Here is a 21744-nt window from a genome sequence, read left to right as displayed (position 1 = left end):
TCCCCACTGCTGGGGCACGGGCCTTCTCTATGGATGGATAAGGAGATCGGGCCTTAAACCATCACGCGGGCCCAGTGCGGATTGATGGTTATTAATTAAGCTAATGCAGCCGGGACCAACGGCTTCTGAAGCACGGAGGAGCTCGAGATGAAAACTTTTTTTTGTGGTCACCCATCCTATGACCGGCCTTTGCGAAAGTTGCTTAACTTCAACAATCGCAGACCGAGCGCGTTTACCCCTGCGCCACCGAGCTCCTCCATATACCTCTTAATTCAAGTGAGCACCCACGTTCCAGCCTGCCAATCGAATGTGACAGTTAAGTCTACAGTAATTAGGTATAATACCGCATTAGACAGTTAATCAGTTTGTTAATTGCTTTTGCGATTGTTCGCTCAATTGATTGATTGGTTAATTGAATGCGAAACGATATTGACGTGATACTGGGAGAAATGGATTGGTTATTACAATGTGTCAAAATAGCGAAAATGAGTACCCTTTCCTATATAGTACTTCATCATATAATGCATAGATTTACTATTACCGTAGATTGAACAAAAGGACGCAAAGTTACTGTTAATATAGCGACGTTGACAGTACTTTACCTCAGTGCGCAATTAGGCGCCGAACTGGGTACACGGGGAAATGCGTAGTAAAAACTTGCAAAAATTAACATTGTGCATGTTATCACAGTATTAAACATTTTAATTTTCGCAGTAAAACCCACAAAAAAATATTATTTTAGTTTAAAATACTCTAAAACAAGTACTCCCGGTCAATCCGAGTCGCAGTATAACCCGACCGCGTTACGAAGCACCACGCGCTAATATACATAATCAGACGATGCGTACTTTCTTAATTTCACACGATTTTATTGAATGTATATACCGCTGTGTACGAATGTATAGCTAAACAAGCGCCAAGTTTTCGCCGCATTTTTGTATCAAGTGCGGTATCTACGGTGGTGGTAAATCAATGATATCATGTCATAAGTTCAATACCCTATTAGGGTAGAGGTACAACACACCAACGTGATAGATGGTGAGCCGTAACCCTGTAATATACTATGCAGCTAAATTACTCAATTGTATAAAAATATTTTGCTTTTTTTAAAAAAAAAAAAAACGTTTAGGGCTCTGTGCCGAGGTTTTTCTTGCAGCTTCTTTTCCCCGGCTATGCAGGTTGTGAGAAGTTGCAGTAGTTTTAGGCGGATGAGACGTTCGTTATGTAAAATTGACGATTCAAAGTGTAAGTATATTACCTACTGAATAAAGATATTTTTGAATTTCAATTTGAATGGTCGAGCGAACTGTGTTAGTGAAAACGGCACTTAAGATAAATTAATAACTCATTGGTGCAAGTCCAGTACCATGGTTCGAAGCGCGCTTTCCGATTGAGGAGCAAGCCAGTATACCATAATATGACCACAGTTAACGGCCTCCGTGGTCCAGTGGTTGAGCGTTGGACTCACGATCCGGAGGTCCTGGATTCGATTCCCAGTGGGGACATATCACAAAAATTACTTTGTGGTCCCTAGTTTGGTTAGGACATTACAGGCTGATCACCTGATTGTCCGAAAGTAAGACGATCCGTGCTTCGGAAGGCACGTTAAGCCGTTGGTCCTGGTTACTACTTACTGTGTAAGTACGTAGTCGTTATAAATGAGTCATGTCAGGGGCCTTTGGCGGCTCAATAGTAACCCTGACACCAGGGTTGATGAGGTTAGTAATTCGCCTCAAAACCCACACGATAGAAGAAGAAGACCACAGTGACTATATAGTAATTTCACATTCAATATCATTACTAGGTGGCTACTACTACGGAATTTGTAGTCAATCGATGTAGCATTGACATACTTATATATTTTTAATAATACCTACCTACCATTGATTAAAACTATGTTGAGTGGCAATGGACATTCTTTTGAAAATCCAATATAATAAAATGAGAACTTATTAGGTACTATGGACTATATTCTTGAGCTCAAACACATGTTTAAAAGAGTTTTACTTGCATATAGAAATACATTATATTTATTAGAGCCGTGGTAGCCCAGTTGGTAGATCGCTTGCTTCTCACTTTGAGGTCGCAGGTTCGAATCCAGCACAGGCCTAAACCAATGATTGTCGAATTTGTTTTCGAATTCATGTTAGGATCATAAATGATTATCAGCGGTGAAGGAAAACATCGCGAGGAAACCCACATTCCCGAGAAATGCATTTTCGAAGGTATGTGACCTAATCTGTATTGGGCTGGAAAGCTCCTGTAAAAAACCGGACCTGTCAAATCTTCAGGTTTGATAAGCGGACCCTGTGACAACGGGATAACGGAGATGATGATAATAATTAGGTATATTAATAAATACGCAGTTATAAAGTGAAGAGAAATTTTATTCAATTCCTTACGTAAAAAATAGAAAATGCGAAGATTGTAATTTCGTAAGTACATAGATCAATCTCACAAATGAATTTCTTCTGCTAAAGACTAGCCAAATTAAGTCCCATTGCTTTATTTCATAAACAAACGTATTTAACAAAGAAACAGATTTAAAAGGAAAACTAATGGACGTGTGTAGACGTAATGCTCTAAATATAGATAGAGCGGTCACGGGTAAGGTCAGGGTGAGGCTACTTTCACTTATTGGATGATATCACAAGCCTTTGAGGGCACAGATAACAGTAGGTTAAGACTACAAAGAACCTATTACAAAGACAATTCTGCAAGTATTCTTACTTCTATCATAGAATAATGAATAATACTGCAAGAACGGTAAATCCCCGCCCCGCACCAATTCGTCTCGGGTGCCGAGATAGATTTACCTCACCCCCTCTCGGGCGTATTTGACGGTACGCGCGAGGACTGTGTCGTCTCTCTCGCTCGCTCGGTAAGGCAGCACACGGTTAGAATGAAATTTTAGTATGGAGTGTCAGGGCTGCATTATTCTGTTTATCGTCCTGCATGACATATCGCGTTTAAGCATAATTTAGAAAGAGATTTCCATCAAGGAAATCGAATACCTAGATCTCTGGAACAATATGCAACTGGCCAACGTGCGAGAAAAAAATGTTAAAGATGCCACAAAAAAAGAAATAGCTTTTTTCTTTTTCACTTTAATGGTTTATTAAATATTTTTTTTGCATTTTGGCCAGTGTCGTGAACTAATTATTGCACGAATGAAATCTCTTTGGTTGTATTTTGAAAACTTATGTAAGTTTACAAACTTTTCGGTCAAAATGTTTGAATAGATTAGCAAATACGTAGTTTTAGGTTAGATTTTTAAAGCGAAATGGCTTCTAAATTAAGGGGGAATAAAAATGGAATCGTCAATTTTTTACTAAAAGACGTTACGAGGACGACTCAAAGTTTTATATCTTGTCTAGATTATATCAAAATCTAAACGAGACATAAAGCTGGAGAAATCGCAATCCTAGCGCTGTATTTATGACGTTTGGAACCGTTCCACGATCAATTAAAACCGTTGCGCATACGGTCTTGGTCATGAAATAGAAATTAGCGTCCTGCTGTGATATCTGATGTCCTATTCTTAACACCGAATCTGTGATAGCCCTTTTCGAAAAACACGGGGCTTACATCGGAGTGTCACGGGTTCAAATCCCGGTGTGGGCTCCCAACGACTAAATTCGACTCATGTTTGTATGAGTCGAATTGTATGGTATACAGGATTTGTATCCGGTTAATAGTTATCCAATCAAAAACATAAATGTGAAATGAGGGTCAAGTCCAATATTATGATAAATGCCTTGGTTGTTGACTTCCATGACAGAAGAAGTGAGATCTAAATGGGTGCCAAGTTCAATGGTCAGTCCTGAAATTTATTTATAAGTAACAGTATAACATATCATATCTTCCTATAACATAAGACAATGTATTGTAGCCTGTAACTAGTTGTTAAGTGCATCATCATCATCAGCTCATTAACGTCCCCACTGCAGGGGCACGGGCCTTCCCTATGGATGGATACGAGTAGGGAGAACGGGCCTTAAGGTGATACGTTTCAGTCAGCTAGGTAACGCTGCGTCAGCAGATGGCGTTACTTCTGCAGTTTTCGTATTTTTTTCCATTTATTCGTTTAGTGTTGAGTTCTGACCCAGTGAAATGTTAGGTGGCGAAATCTTACATACATTATCTTTAAGTTAAGCTACAATTTTGAAGTATTTACTGCAGATATCATATTGAAACATTGCATCAAAAGTTGGTGTCATTTCAATTTGTGTACAAACACGAAGCTGTCACACACACATGCGAACTAGGTTAGCTATTAAAAGAGATGCATAATTTGAAGTCTACTTCTAACTTCTAAATGGCGCATTTGGTAAAGCAGTCGCCGCCATTCTTAAGTTTCACGGTTCAAACCCAAGTGCATGTTTTAATTGTTTTTACTTTTTGTATTTTTTTTACAATTGAATTTGGCGAACCCGTCTATTTGTTACGGAATTTTCAAAAAGTATCACTTTTACCAATAATATTAAAATTATACAATAATGTACTTTTCACTAAAGTACCTTCCGTAATTTCCGTATTTTTTATTTTGTAAAATTCTAACAGGCATTAATCGCATCAGTGAACATGCGGCTAACTAAAAAACTACTGAACGGATTTCCTTACGGTTTTCACCAATGAGTAGAGTGATTCATGGGCGTGCTTTAGGGTATATAATTTATACAAGTATTTTTTTTGTATAAAATGGTTCAAAAATGATGATGAATGTCAAACATAATTATCGTTACAAATATAGCCGACTTGGAGCTTTCGGCGAAAACGCTGCCTGAGCCAATTGAGATATAACAAAACAACGTATGGTTGAATTGTTCCTTTTTTGTAGGTCTACCGAAAAGTCCACAATATGTCATAATAATTATATTGTGTATAAAGAATTGTGTATATGTATTGTATGATTTTACAAATAACGATCACAGTACAGTAATAATAAGGTAGATTTTTCCTAAATTGCGTCGGTTCAAACTTAGTCGCATCGCGTTTGAAAGATGTAATAGCGCTTCAGGACGTCCCGCAAGCACGGCGCTGATGTCGCAGTATCCGCATGTAATTATTATGACTTGTCATTTAGTTCCAATAAAATCCGCGGGACTTCATACGTATGTCAGTGACAGCTGGTGATAGCATGCGGGACACTTAGCAGCTAATCGAATTCTATGTTGTTTTCGCGCCCAGTCCAGACGACTTGCAGCGCATTTTTGGACATATATTTACGCGTGGTGTTTATTGTTAGGTTAGTTAGTTCAGGTTAGGACGTCTTTTTTTAAACGAGGACGTTAAAAAAAGACGAGGCTGGGACGTATTGAAGTAGTATTTCCATATATACGCGGCCTGAAATGGGCTGTTTCGGGGACCTGAACGAACTTATTGTCACGTTTTCTTGATTAAAATTCATAAATAAGTCAAATAGAAAAAAGAAAAAAGATTTTCGTTAGTTTTAGATCTGTCATGATGTCTGTGATGTTTGTTTATTATACGTACATAAGAATTTCAAAATTTATCTTATTTTTTTTTCCCAAAGGGCAAGGCAAAGGGAACTATGCCCATACAGCCATGTCTTGTGTTTTTTTTCTTCATGATGATTAATCTCTTTGTTTAGAGATAAGCTTGCCTGTACTATCTGTTTTCTTTGTATGTTTCTTGTGTCTGTTTCATTGTGTACGAATAAAAAATAGTAAATAGTAAATTAATGAAATGATGAAACCTAAGCCCCCACCCTCGGAGCAGACTCCTACTCCGAACCCCAAACGAAGTAAGCGGCTTGTTGGCGCAAAGCGAAATAGATAGGTACACTTTGTTTATTGAATATTCCGATTTAATAATACTATCGGGAATGTTTTCGGACTAACTTAATGTGATCATTAACCACAAAACACCACTTCGTATTGATTATTTAGATTATTCAATGAAGAAAGCAACCTTCCCGTTCCCGTTCCCACCAAAAAGTCCGCGGCAAAGAGAATATAAATAAATCTGTATGTTGGATGGAAAAACAATTAATTATAAATGACTACTATTTAGGCCGGCAAATGCAACAACTTTTTTTTGGTTTGGTTTTCCCTGAAGGGTAAGGCAAAGGGTACTATGTCCATACAGCCATTTCATTTTATGTATTCATTTTTTTATTGTAGTATATGACCTCTTTTAAAACACGGTACTTACCCATTATTTAAAATGTTTAAATAATATGCGTTAAAACAAAAATATTTTTCCAATATTCCTTTTCTCAGATTGTAGTATTTTTAGTTTTTTATTTATATTTATTCTCTTCATACAAAATCTCTTTATAAATTGTCACTGACATTCTATTACACTTGTCAAGTGGTCAAAGCCTTTAGAGAAAAAAAAAACTATCACGCACACAAACTAACATTGACACCTCTACACGCTCAGCAAATACACTGTAATCTGCACCACTACAAATGTAGAATTGATCAAAATTGAGGGTCTGAAATATGGTACTTCTCGTATTCGGACCCTAAATTTTTGTTAGTTAGCGAAAATAATACACCAAAATATTACTATTTATCGGTTTTATAACAATATTCCTCTATCCGTGTTCCTGTAGCACTGCATCAACTTTTGTATGGAAAACGAATCACCTTAAACCATCACGCGGGCCCAGTGCGGATTGGTGGTTATTAACGACTGCTAATGCAGCCGGGACCAACGGCTTAACGTGCTTTCCGAAGCACGGAGGAGCTCGAGATGAAAACTTTTTTTTGTGGTCACCCATCCTATGACCGGCCTTTGCGAAAGTTGCTTAACTTCAACAATCGCAGACCGAGCGCATTAACCGCTGCGCCACCGAGCTCCTCGATATAATTATATAAATAAACTAGATGTCGCGTGGTTCGCTCGCAGCAAGCTGCTCGCGTGTCCTGTATTAGTTCGAAGCTTTGTATGGCGGCCATCTTGTTTTCGTGAAATCAAAAAAGTTCTAGGTGCTATAGTTTTGCCAGGCCGTAGGGTGTCTCCCTGATGCGGAGCAGTTTTCCAAGATGACGTTTCGATCACACCCCTATACAACATTTTTACACCCGAGACATTTTCTGGAAAAACAAAAATTTATATGGCGGCCATCTTGTTTTTCGGCCATTTTGTTTTTTTTTTCACCGGCGATAAAATTTGACTAAGATTTTAATAGGTTTGGTGGAAAAAAAAATGTTCCAAGTGCGATAGTTTTGCCACGCCTTAGGGTGTCTTCCTGATGCGGAGCAGTTCTCGAAAACCTGGAAGTATACCCGTACTCTACATGACGTTCCGATCACATCTCTGTACATAAGTTTTACCTTCGAGGCATTTTCGGGAAAAACGAAAATTTTGTATGGCGGCCATCTTGTTTTTCCGCCATTTTGGTTTTTTTTACCGGCGATTGTATTTGATCAAGATTTAAATAAGTTTCGTGAAAAAATTATTGCTCCATGTTTTATAGTTTTGCCAGGACGTAGGATGTCTCCCTGATGCGGAGCAGTTTTTCAAGATCGAGTAGTATTGAAATACTCAACATGACGATCCGATCACATCCCTATACATAATTTTTACCTTCGAGGCATTTTCGGGAAAAACGAAAATTTTGTATGGCGGCCATCTTGTTTTTCCGCCATTTTGATTTTTTTTCAACGGTGATTGAATTTGACCAAGATTTAAATAGATTTCGTGAAAACAAAAAAGTTCCAGACACAATAGTTTTGCCAGGCCGTAGGGTCTCTCCCTGATGCGGAGCAGATTTTCAAGATCGAGCAGTATTTCCATACTCTTCGGGAGGTCCAGATCACACCCCCATACACAGTTTTTACCCCCGAGACATTTTCTAAAAAAACTAAATTTTGTATGGCGGCCATCTTGTTTTTCCGCCATTTTGATTTTTTTTCACCCACAATAGAATTTGACCAAGATTTAAATAGGTTTCGTGAAAAAAGAATCGTTCCAGGTGCGATAGTTTCGCCAGGCCGTAGGGTGTCTCCCTGATGCGGAGCAGTTTTTGAAGATTGAGAACATTTACCATTCTTGACAAGACACTCCGCTTACATCCCTATACACAGTATTTACCCCCGAGACATTTTCTGGAAAAACAAAAATTTGTATGGCGGCCATCTTGTTTTTCCGCCATTTTGTTTTATTTTTAACGGTGATAAAATTTGACCAAGATTTAAGTAGGTTTTGTGAAAAAAGAATCATTCCAGGTGCGATAGTTTCGCCAGGCCGTGGGGTGTCTCCCTGATGCGAAGCAGTTTTCCAAGATCTGGAAGTTTTCCCATACTCACCGGAACATTTGGATCACATCCCCCATACATCATTTTCACCCCCCGACGCTCCTTCTGGGAGAACAATTATGTCAGTGAGTGAGTCAGTCAGTCAGTCAGTGGGTTTGCAGCTATATATATTATAATATATATCGGCTCGTTGCCACACACTACGTCTTCACTCCACCTCCGTACATACCCGTACAGTTTACTTTTTAATTTTGGCCACCGCGTAGTGCATTGCCCGAGACGACAGAATATATATGTGAATTGATTACATCGATTCAATTATTTTATAATATATTACATATTCATTTATATATTTAATTATACCTACGTGTATTAAAATAACAATGTGTTTATGTACTTATGTAAACACTACAATCGCCCCCTATTACATGGGAGTTAAACGTAGCTGGCTAGAAGTGGTTGTATGTACCATACATCTCTGTCTAACTCTTTGGGGATACAGGCGAGATGCTTTGTTGTGTTATTTTGAACCGAGTATATATTAAATTCTATCTTAAGCCGGGTTGTCAATATAAGTACGAGAGAATTTGTAATTTGTAATTAGCATTATCCCATTTTTCACAGGGTCCGCTTACCTAACCTGAAGATCTGACAGGTCTGGTTTTTTTACAGAAGCGACTGCCTGTCTGACCACGAATCGTATGACCCTTTTAGCATAATACGCCTCATAAAATGTAAAGTTTTACTATAACAGATACGTTTATAAATACTTTATCGCTTATTACTCGCTCCGGAGCGTTTTTCACTTATCCATCCTCTATTTTTTTTAGTGATTCATACATTTTGGCATACATACAACAAACTCACGCCTATTTCCCTTTGGTAAGCAGACTATGGAATTCCATTTGCTTCGATCCTGACACACTTCTCTTGCTTCCTCCACATTTATCAATAGTTTCATACACGCACGCCGGTTCAGTGTAGATTGTTCTGAACCTTTTCTAATGACATCTGCAATTTGGTCAATGTACGTCCTTCTAGGTCTTCCACATCTACATTCATATTCATAACTTGCCTCGTTATATGCGTCAAATAAGTAAATGTGATGTAAGTATTATTTCTACTAGACATGGTGTTAGTGACATCGTAACGAATACTGAGGGGGATGATTCAGACCTTGATTCTGAGTTAATATCAAGTGGAATATTCCGCCGCAAAATTCATGTATTTTTAAATTATTTTCCGTTCCATACTTTTGCGCCGGAAATTTCCACTTGATATTAAGTCAGAATTCTAGTCTGAATCATCCCCTCACTCAGTATTCGCTACGATGTCACTAACACCCTGTATAGTAGAAATAATACTTACATCACATTTACTTATTTGAGGCTTATAACGATTAAAGTTATGAGTATGAATGTAGATGTGGAAAACCTAGAAGGACGTACATTGACCAAATTGGAGATGTCCTTAGAAAAGTTTCAGTACGATCTACTCTGAACCGGCGTACGTGTATGAAACAATTGATGAATGTGGAGGAAGCAAAAGAAGTATGACAGGATCCATGACCAAATTGGAGATGTCCTTAGAAAAGGTTCATTTAGGTTAGGTTTTTTAGAAAGGGCCATTTGCCATGTACTTAGTTAAGAGACTTTTTGTAATTATTTCTTTTTATTTTGGTGCAATAAAGTGTATTTGTATTGTAAGGTTCAGTACGAGCTTCTCTGAACCGAACTTAGAATCTTGGACTGAATCAACCCTCAAAGTTTCGTTACGAAGTCACTAACACTCTTATTTTATACACAAACAAATCCATACACGTCTTAAAGCGTGCGATCTTGTCATCGTCCCATCAGAGCGGTGTTGTCGTCCTTAGCAATTCAATCTATCCAGTCTCGGTTGACTGCTGGCTCTAACTCGTGTGTTCCTGTACATCCCAAATTGTACTATTGTCATAAAACATACATACATTTACTCACGCTCCATAAGCCACAACTAACCGGACTTGCAGCAAATTAAAACTCAAAAATATATTCAGTTGATAACATAGTTACACTTTGAATCGTTATATTCTACATAACGAACATCTCATCATCATTATCAGCCGTACGACGCCCACTACTGGGCATAGGCCTCCCCCAAGGATCTCCACGACGATCGGTCCTGCGCTGCCCGCATCCAGCGGCTTCCCGCGACCTTCACCAGATCGCCGGTCCACCTTATAGCGGGCCTACCCACTGAGCGTCGTCCGACGCGTGGTCGCCATTCTAGAACCTTTCCGCCCCAGCGGCCATCGGTTCTCCTCGCTATGTGTCCTGCCCACTGCCACTTCAGCCTTGCAATTCTCCGAACATCTCATCCGCCTAAAACTACTGCAGCTGCTCACAACCTGTATAGCCGGGGAAATAAGCTGCAAGAAAAACCTCGGCAAATGTCTCTAGACGTTCTTTTTACAAAATACATAAAAAACTGTTACAACATACAATTTAGTAATTTGGCTGCCTAATATCGGTTCCTTGACAGTTAATCCCATGCATTCATATCTTCTAGATAGTCAATAATCTTACAATAACCTTTTTACAAAGTTTCTGTTTAATTACTGTCTTAAAACTGTTCAATGGTAAATACTGAATGTTAATGGGCATGTTATTGTAAAAACGTATGCATTGATCTTAAAAGATTTAGTGGTTTTATGCAGTCGACACGAGTGACATGCAGCTTTCGACACGAAGTTTCTAAGATGGATATGATGAACCGTATGGTGAGAGATGATCAGCCCATAATGATGGTCCATCATGTTTAAAAATGATACAATCCCTTGTCGGTTTTTACGAGATGCCAGTACCAATCTGCTGGTGCTGTTGTATCAATAGGCAACTATTGGCTGACTAGGATCTTGGTCCAGCACAGTATTGTATTTTAATCTTTCCTGCAGACAAACTGTTTAAACAGTTTTGCAGGGCATTGAAAAATTGTATATATTAGTGTTAAGATTAAATAAATAAATAAAATAAATATTGTTGTAATAAAAATAAATAAATTAATTTAATAAAGGTATTTAATTTTTGTAATTAATTGTGACATTACTATTTTTATTATTTTATTGATTATTTATAAATGACAGAATAATGTTTGTATTGAACTAAATATTAACTATTATAATGTGTAAAATGTATGGAATTTAATTTCTGAAATAAATAATTATTATTATTAGTACGCGCGCCCGTAAACATCATTTTTAATAGTGTGGACTTTGGTACTTAGTTTTGCAGGCCAGTGTATTACGGATTTCCATAATGTCTCCATATGACATTATCCTACCACATTGTGTCGTTGCGTCTGCGTCACAGCGCATGCGCCGATATTTATAGCACTCATGTATGAACAATATCCTCATGAATTTTACAACTATAAACTATAATGTTTGTCTACAGTGTACCGATATTATAGCAAGTTGCAATGCCAATATTTTTGTTTTTTTTTTTACACATTTTTATTTTTAAGTGATTATAATGTGTTGGACGAGAAATTACAAATACAATACGACAACACAATACAATTAAATTTTTAATATATATATATTATTATTACGATTACTTATTAACGGATTTTTCTTTAATTTTCGCCTTTTTAAATAGTCACATTTGAATTTGATTTTTATTAACAAAACCTCGCCATAGACAAGCCAGGATTGAAATGAATTAAAAGAAATCGAGGTTTGTTTTAAAGAAAATTACGTGAGAATACTGAGAATGTGATTTTTCAATAAGGCGCTTATGGTTTTCGCTATAAGGTAACGGTTTATAAGTTCATTCAAATATGTATGTTTATCCTTATAACATGGTGATGTGGTGATGAGGGCGCCATATTTGTTATTATAATAAGACAGTTATAAAAAATACACATTGTTGGTTAACCCTAATACGCGAACTATAAACACAAATAATGCATCACTTGTCTAACTAGCAGATGTTATTCTCAACAGGTGGTAGCTAATGTACCTATAATAATTATGACGAGCACATTCATAGGATTGTCGCTCGTACTATATTATGAAATAAAGTGGAATCTTCTATCGTCTGGGTTGTGACGTGAATTACCAACCTCATCAACCCTGGTGTCAGGGTTATTATTGAGCCGCCAAAGGCCCCTGACATGGCTCATGTAACGACTACTTAAATACATCAGTAAGTAGTAACCGGGACCAACGGCTTAACGTGCCTTCCGAAGCACGGATCATCTTACTTTTTGGACAATTAGGTGATCAGCCTGTAATGTGCTAACCGAACTAGGATTCGAACCCGGGACCTCCGGATCGTGAGCCCAACGCTCAACCACTGGACCACCGAGGCTGTTGCTTTACTATGTTGTCGCCAAACGAAGTATTATACTCCTTTGGCCAAAACTCTATGGTCCAGGCCTTTAAAAAGTAACATTAGGGTCAATGACCAAGTATTTGAATGGACAGATGATATTTTTACTTTTATTTTATGAAAGTTTGACATCTCTAAAAATTGTGTCGTTCTTCACTAATGATGCAGGAAAGAGATATCTAATTAGAGCTAGTTTTACTGTGAAACTAAAATGAAAGCAAACCCGTCAGAATTGGCGCCAAATCGTAGACAGGATATCTACTAACTATAATTTGAGACAAATATTTTAGAAAAGTAATATAGGTAGTTTTATATATATTTTGTTGCTCATTTTACGTATACAGAGCCACCCAAAGACCCAAATATTTTGAAAATCATGTTTAATTTAAACCATTGGTTGAAGGAACATTTTTCGCGTTTTTATTGCTTTTAAATAGATTTTTGTATTATTCGGTATTTTTTGGGTTAATTCCCATTTTATACCATATAATTATACAATTATTATTTTTTATTATTATTTTTTTATTTACCCTCTGGGTAAGCTAGTTACACCGTCACTACCTTCTTAACCTCTTTTAAAGGCAGAATGATGTCAAGCGCGAAGCCATTTGATATAAAAAAAATCTAAATAGATGGGCTCTCTAGATAATATTTTTTTAATTGAAAAAATTCCCTATAACGGCCCATCTAAAAGTATGTCTATTGACTATTTTTTTAATAAAAAAGATGGCAACCCTAACGAAGGGTATGTTCATAAAAGTAACGACAAGTAGATATGTGTCGCGATGGCCAACTACGCTGCTATTTTCGAACGGTCCCCGCTGTTTGGCGCGAATTTATATGTATGAGGTTATGAAATTATGTTAGCGATATAGAATTATGTGTCCCCTGGGTTTACTGCGGGTTATAGTGGAAATTGGTTGGTTAAGTGGATAGGTATATTTACCTAATTATATTCATGGTTAGGGACGACAATATTTTTCTCTTAGATCGCACCTCATGTTTGTCCACTTTATCCTATGTCCGAGACCTAAAAAAAACTTAATCTATAAACGCGATTTTATACAATTAGTAACTTACAACATGCTTATAGGTGCTAATTCCTGTTGACATCATCTAGTTTTATGAGTTATGCCTGTCATTTTCTTATCCGCCAAAAAGGAGAGAACATTGCAAGCTGATCGCCTGATTGTCAGAAAGTAATATAATTAGTGCAGGTCCCGGCTTCTATTTACTTACGTAGATAATCACCACATGGCCATATCAATGGCCTATGGCGGCTCAGTAGTAACTCTGGCACTAGGGCTCATGAGGTCAGTCTTTGAGCTCACAACCCACATGAGAGTAGAAAATAGAGTATGAATAGGTTTGTTGTTCTCACATACAAGAAACAAGGGTACTTTACCTTAGCTAACCAACCTCCAACTTTCTAACTTACCACCGACTTACCAACTTTCCCTTGACTTACCGACTTACCTCCAACTTACCAACTTACCCCCGACTTACCAACTTTCCCCCGACTTACCACGTTCCGTTGGTTGCAGGAAGACGTGCAAGTCTTGCGGCTGCGACCGGCTGTCGCACTCGGTGTACCATGAGGAGCTGGGGTCCGTCCGGGAGCGGCTCGGCCTCCGCGACACGCGTCCGCGTCCCCCTCACGACATACCCGGCCTCACCGCTAAACAGGTAACTAACTAAACACAACATATAGGCTATACTCGTCTAATTCTGCTGTGCCTTTTTTTGACTTGACGCAAAATCTCTTTTTCAGTCACTGAAGGTAAGCGTAGAAGCTGTTCTATTAAGTATAGGACTTCTTTTATTTTTACAGTTGTTATTTGTTTTATAAATGTTTGTTTGTTCTGTTTTTGTGCGATATAGTATATTTGATTTGATTCTCAACATCATAATTTATCACAACTTCAGACGGAGCTCTTCTTCTCGGCGATAGCGGAGCGCACGCCCACCGGCGTAGGTGGCGCCACCGGCGCGACAGCTTGGCGCGCCTGGAGGACTAGAGCGCTCGCCTACCAACTCCCCAAGCAAGACCTCTCACTAGCGCACTGTCGGCACATAGATGAAGAACACAAAAAACAATTCGAGGACTTTGTTGCTGCTCGTAACGAAATTGCACTTGACATTGGTGCGTAAACTCAAAATAGAAAATACATTTATTTTTTACCAGCGCCATCTAGGGGCGAGTAGTAAAACTTTTATTGTTTACAGGTGTTGCTAGTCAACATCACGGTGCTTCAGTAGAATGCATGGGTTGCAACAAGCCGGTACGAAGTGGTAGCATCACGATTCAAGCTCCTAGAATAGCTGAAGAAGTAAGTTGTTAATTATTTTTGTAACTGCTTAAAATTTTAAATGATGTACGGCTAATTTAAAACAGAATTTCAACATAACAGCGCCATCTAATGTAATCAAATAAAACTACGAAGTCGCGGAACTTGTAAGTAGTTACTTTAGTACAGCTACTGCACGCTAGATGTCGCTGCTATTTTTTTTGTTTATTTTATTGCATATTTTTTACTGTTGCCAGGCATTTTACCACCCAGCATGTTTTACATGCTCGGAGTGCGACGAGCTGCTCGTCGAACTAGCGTACTGCTGCCTCGACGGACGGTTGTACTGCGTCCGACATTACGCCGAGCGGTTGAAGCCACGATGCCACGCTTGTGATGAGGTAAGTCCTAATACCTACTTTCTTCTTTCTTTCACGACTTTACAGGTACGATAAGCTGCAAACGTCCAATCAGTTTCTTGTCAACTAATAAATTAATTGGTTGCACTTAAGACCTCCTGGTTACAAGTCGTTTCTGTAATAGACCAAAAATACATACAAAAACATAAATTTTATAATTATGACAACTAATGGTTCATAATTTCACCACTGTTTACAAATAATTCGCTGGACTTTTGCTCTTCGATTGTACATAATATAATTGTATACAATAATGGACCCAACGCACTCATTCATTTTAAAATTAACACCTGTCAATCATCCGTCCCTTTCCTTTTCGGCGCATAAGAAAATGAGAGGTATAACTTAAAATACAGGAATTAGAAATAGGCGTAGGTAAATGGAGTAACCTTAAAAAAGGAAAACATACAATAAAGAAAGCAAAAATAAAATTAACAAATTATTTGTTAAAGTAAAGTAAGTAAAATATTTATTTTCTCTGTAAAACATATATGTGGTAATATTTCCAACGAAAATAAGCCCGCCTCGAATAGTACCTGACGCAAATATACCCATAATGTCATAATGTGTTAAATGTCATTTACATGTAAGTATGTATCTACCCTACCTACCTATTAGTATAAGTAGTCTACTAATCATTCACTTCGCGCCATTATGGTGCAGTTAAATCCTTATTACTCGCTCATTTGCTTCTACTCGGTCGTGAAATATAGATTTGTTTACAGAAAACATTATATCTTCATAAATTAACGTCATTCTCGTCTATACGATGTTTTATTGTCTCCTAAACGAGCTAATAAAGTCAAGTGTTCGTTTTAAAAGATTTTACCTGTCAACTATTTTGGATCGAGCCCAAATTGAAGCTTTTTAAACATAGAGGCGATAACGCGAGCGTATGATTGATGTATCATTTTGTATCAATATGAGGATGACATTTTCTTGTAAGAAATAATCCTCTATATAATTTAAGAATAAAAAAAGAACGGGAGCGTAGAGGATTATATTTGAAAGAATCTTCTTCTATCGTGTGAGTTGTGAGGTGGATTACCAACCCCATCAACACTGGTGACATGGTTACTATTGAGCCGCCAAAGGCCCCTGACATGACTCATGTAACGACTACTTACTACTAGACAGGTAAGCGCTGAATAAGGTAACGATTTTAGTAAGAAAGCGTGCATTCAAACGCGAACAAAATATTCCCTGTCCGGAACGCGCGCGCAGCGCCTCTGTGTGAATCCAGCTTAAGACTTTTACCAGAAGGTAGAGATTTATAATTCGCCTTGATTTCTATTGTCTCTGTTTATATACTCCTACTGTATTCTTCCTACTAGTATTAAATAAATAGATGATGATAGACATACATAAATTACGACTATTATAATAATACTCTAATAGGGGTGTGATTTATCAGTAGATAATTCACAATCAATCTTTTTTAATTTTGGAATCTTACAGTTTTTATAATGCCAAGTAATTGTCACATACTTGTAGTTGCTCTCAAGGTGATGATTATAACATAACATAAACTGCCTGTATACGTCCCACTGCTGGGCACAGGCCTCCCCTCAATCAACCGGAGGGGGTATGGAGCATACTCCACCACACTGCTCCACTGCGGGTTGGTGGAGGTGTTTTTACGGCTAATAGCCGGGACCAACGGTTTAACGTGCCCTCCGAAGCACGGAATTATCTTACTTTTTCGGACAATCAAGTGATTTAAGCCTGAAAAGTCCTTACCAAACAAAGGACAGTCTCACAAAGTGATTTCGACAATGTCCCCATCGGGAATCGAACCCGGACCTCCAGATTGTGAGCCTAACGCTCTAACCACTAGACCACGGAGGCTGTTGATGATTATAATAATATAAAATGATTATAATACCCCTAATATAAAATTGACTAAATAATCACATTTCTAAGTCCATAAAAACATATTTTATTAATATTTATGAATTTGGAGGCAGAGGTGTGTCTGGATCGAAGTAAATACTATACGCTAGTTTCCAACTAGTCAAATCAGTTACCTACTTTTTACTAAACGTCAAAACACGAAATCACTATGGACTTTGTATGAAAAAGCAACCTGTGACGTCATAGGAAAACGTGACAAAATGTCGCACTTATTATTACATTTTTCTTGATTAAAATTCATAAATAAGTTAAATAGAAAAAAGAAAACGTTTGTCGTCCCCTGTAGATCTGTCTTTATTTAGTAATCGGAATTTTGTAACTTATCTTTGACCTAGGAAACTACCACCACCACTTACCATACCACCACCACCACCACCACCACTTACGATGATCAAATTGGAGATGTCCTTAGAAAAGGTTCAATACGATCTACTCTGAACCGGCGTGCGTGTATGAAGCGATTGATGAATGTGGAGGAAGCAAGAGAAGTGTGTCAGGATCGAAGCAAATGGAATTCTATAGTCTCTGCTTACCCCGGTGGGAAATAGGCGTGAGTTTATGTATGTATGTATGTAGGAAACTACCGACTTGTCCGCCATATTTTCTATCAATAAGGCTCACATTTCAGCTGTCAGAAGAGCGGCGTCAAGCGCTGGTAAATGTCAAACTGTCGGTCAGCAATGCTGCGGACGAGAATAGACGTTAGACGGGGCGGTCGTTTCTTTCTGTTTGTAGTTGACGTTAGATCAAGCGGAACCGTTCGAGATGTTTGGATTTCGCTGATAACATTTTTTCCATTGCGTTTTCTATCGTGTGGGTTGTGAGGTGGATTACCAACCTCATCAACCCTGGTGTCAAGGTTACTATTGAGCCGCCAAAGGCCTCGGACATGACTCATGTAACGACTACGTACTTCAAGTAAGTAGTAACCGGCACCAACGATATAATAAAGACAGATCTAAAGGAGACAAAAACGTTTTTTTTTTCTATTTAACTTATTTATGAATTTTAATAAAGAAAAATGTAATAATAAGTACGACATTTTGTCACGTTTTTCTATGACGTCACAGGTTGCTTTTTCATACAGATTCCATACTAATTTCGTGTTTTGACGTTAAGTAAAAAGAAACTAGTTTGACTAGTTGGAAAGTACCCTATTATTAGGTATTACATACGCTCACATACACACGCAAGTCACTATACGGCCAAGGATAGTCCGGCCAAGTAGTTAATGCGGCCAAGTAGTCAAATCTACAACACGACAAAGACACGTCAAAAAAACAAGTCATAATCATGATCAAATCTTCCATATGTCCATCAAAAGCGTGGTTACCCAGTTGTTAGAACGCTTGCCTCTCACTTTAATGTCGCAGGTTCGAAACGAATGGTTGTCGAATTTGTTTTCAAATTCATGTTTGGATCATAAAGATTATCACATGCTCAACGGTGAAGGAAAAGTAAACCCACATTCCCGAGAAATGTATTTTCGGATGTATGTGACCTAACTTGTATTGGGCTGGTTTTCCCTTCGCGGGTTGGAAGGTCAGACAGGCAGTTGCTTCTGTAAAAAACCGGACCTGTGAAATCTTCAGGTTAGGTAAGCGGACCCCACGGGATAACGCTAGGGAGATGATGACTAAGAAATGTATCATTCCCACTCTTCAATGACCTGTTTATTTATAACTGGTTATATTATTAGCACTCTCTTTGGCCTACTGATTTCAGATTACTATGACATGACATGACAGTTGATATTTGCAGTTGGCGAGGGCGCCACTGTCGCAAGTTAAAATTTATTGTTAATAAACAGTGCATTGGCCCCGATTCCTGCAGACACCGCCTAATTTTATTTTAAGTTATATCCGTCATTTTCATATCCGTAGAAAAGGAAAGGGACGGATGATTCACAGCTCTTAATTTTAGGAAGAATGAGTAAATGAATGAATAACCCGGGCGAATCAAAAGGTACGTCCCTGGTATGCAATCCGTTTGACGTGCTGTCTACTTAACTGTGTCGGGTTATTGACGGACGTAAAATTTTTAGACGGTTGGTTTAGATTTGTGCTTAAAATTGACGTGTGTTCCATAAATTTTATGCTTGTCGATTACCCGTCCCTTTCCTTTTCGGCGGATAAGAAAATGACAGATATAACTTAAAATAAAATTAGATGGTATTTACAGGAATTAGCACCATTATGAGTACCAATTAGACACATTCAAAGTGTAACTGTGTTACCCAGTAAATAAAGATAATTTTGAGTGTGATTTTGGGTCAGGGCTCCCCTAAATCTACCAGACAGCAGAGAGGAATATCCATGGTATAAGAAAACCAGGTATGCTCAAAAGTGACAGTTCACATTTTTTTTTTTTTTTTTGGTTTGGTTTTCCCCGAAGGGTAAGGCAAAGGGAACTATGCCCATACAGCCATGTCTGACGTATTTTTTTTTTTCTTGATGATTAATGAAATGGTGAAAGGTGATGAATGATGATGATGAAACCTAAGCCCCCACCCTCGGAGTAGACTCCTACTCCGAACCCCAAACGAATTAACTCAAAAGTCCGCATAAACTTTTGAGCTATGAAGCGGCTTCCTAGCACGAAGCGAAAATAGGCAGATACACTTTGTTTATTGAATACTCCAATGTAATAACACTCGCGAATGTCTTCCGACTAACTTAATGCGATCATTAACCACAAAACACCACTTCGTATTAATTATTTAGATTATTCAATGAAGAAAGCAACTGTCCCGTTCTCGTTTCCCGCTAAAAAGCCTGACAGTTCACATTTCAAGGTTCGCCCAGCTGACGTCATCCCACCCTGTGTTGCCAGTTCGTAAAAAATAAATTACCTACGACCAATGTTTTTACATTTACTTTGCAGGAAACTTTTGAACTATTAGTAAAAGATTTACTTACAGTTTTAATTATTTTTATATATGTGACAAGTAATAGTAATTAAATACATTAGTCAGTAATTCACTTAATTTTCAATAATAAAATTTACGTCCTTGGAATGTTGGAGATGCCAATTTAATGGTAACACAGTGGTAATACTTACGTCGTCAAAGGGCTAGCAATGGCGGCTTGTCATAGGATTGAGCATTAAAATTTAAAATGATACAAAATGAAAATAGAAAACCAAGAAAAAAAATAATAAAGAACATAACACAACGTTACATCACGCGTTTATCCCCTTAGGGATGGGCATTTGCAGGTAAATTTCAGAGCTCAGAAGAGCACTGTCTCACTAGGATTCCATACGATTTGTCTCTTAAATTAAACAGGCAAGGGCATCAAAATCAGGAGGTCTAAATTACATACAGGGTGTTAGTGACATCGTAACAAAAACTTTGAGGGATGATTGAGCCCATGCATGATTCAGAGTTGATGTCAAGTGGAATTTTCCGTCGCAAAAGTATAGAACGGAAAATAATTTAAAAAACACAAACAATTTCATGAATTTTCCGAGAGGAAATTCCACTTGATATCAAGTTAGAATCGTGGTCTGAATCATCCCCTTCAGTATTCATTCGGTGTCACTAACACCCATACGTACTTGTATGGCTATCTGTACGTACTAGTACGGGGTGTAAGTGACATCGTAACGAAAACTAAGAGGGATTATTCGGCTCGTTATTCTGAGTTAATATCAAGTGTAATTTTCATCGCAAAAGTAGGTATACAATTCAAAATAATTTGAAAAAGGAACAAGGAAGACATTAATTTTGTGACGGATAATTCCACTAGATATTAACTCAGAATCATGGTCTGAATCATCCCCCCCTGTATTCGTTACGATATCACTAACAGCCTGTATATAATATTCATCTTAAGTTAAATATGGTATAGTTCAAATGGGTTTTTCTTTACAGTTGAGCAAAAAAGTAATAGTTCCAAGTTCCACCACCAGCAAAACAAATTTTGCCGGCCTGTAATCGAGCACCCAACGATATTATTAATGCGTTGCAACTGTTCACATTCATTCAGTAGATGCACTTCATGAATTATCGCCGGGGACTAAACCTGGTGGCCTAGTTAGCGAGCCCACATCACAACCAGCGATGTGCCGTGAAATGTTCTCGGAATGGGAATGTTCTCGTTGTAAAAACTCTTTAATAATAAAGCCTGCCTGTTTTTCTTTTTCAAATTGTTCTTTCTTGTACTCTGGTATTTTTTTTTCTTAGGTTTTGACTTCGCGCGGCTTGCGCATTTGCCACAGACAAAGATAGGGAAACGGATTCGTAGGAAAAAAGGAACGGAATTTGGAAAAAGGATCAGAAAGGTGGAGGATAAAATAAATATACCAGAAATTCTATACTCTGGTCTTATCTGCCTAAAAGTTAGGTTAGGTTTGGTAACAAAGGTCTTTTTATACATAAGTTTCGCGCCTTTTTACTGCTGGGAACATTCCCGAGAATGGCAAGTCACAGATCACGACTTTATCAGCCGTTGCAAATTTAACAACCGCAAAATTGTAGTCTTCGCAGTAATATAATACTCAAATAATTGCTCAGTAA

The 21744-nt window shown here is 37.9% G+C and overlaps 1 protein-coding gene across 3 annotated transcripts in view; it reads left to right on the top strand.

Annotated features, from left to right (window-relative positions):
* Nucleotides 1-21744, top strand: part of LOC126367027 (four and a half LIM domains protein 2) — a 206715-nt gene that overhangs the window by 124934 nt on the left and 60037 nt on the right. For all 3 annotated transcript variants that reach the window (XM_050010402.1, XM_050010398.1, XM_050010401.1), the window contains 4 exons: nucleotides 14149-14290; nucleotides 14531-14747; nucleotides 14831-14934; nucleotides 15150-15293. In XM_050010402.1, coding sequence (XP_049866359.1) covers nucleotides 14149-14290; nucleotides 14531-14747; nucleotides 14831-14934; nucleotides 15150-15293 — 607 coding nt within the window. The remainder of the gene's footprint in view (nucleotides 1-14148; nucleotides 14291-14530; nucleotides 14748-14830; nucleotides 14935-15149; nucleotides 15294-21744) is intronic.

The sequence above is a fragment of the Pectinophora gossypiella genome, chromosome 5 (genome assembly GCF_024362695.1).
Source record: "Pectinophora gossypiella chromosome 5, ilPecGoss1.1, whole genome shotgun sequence".
Taxonomy (NCBI): Eukaryota; Metazoa; Arthropoda; class Insecta; order Lepidoptera; family Gelechiidae; genus Pectinophora; species Pectinophora gossypiella.
This window is presented reverse-complemented; position numbering and strand designations above follow the sequence as displayed.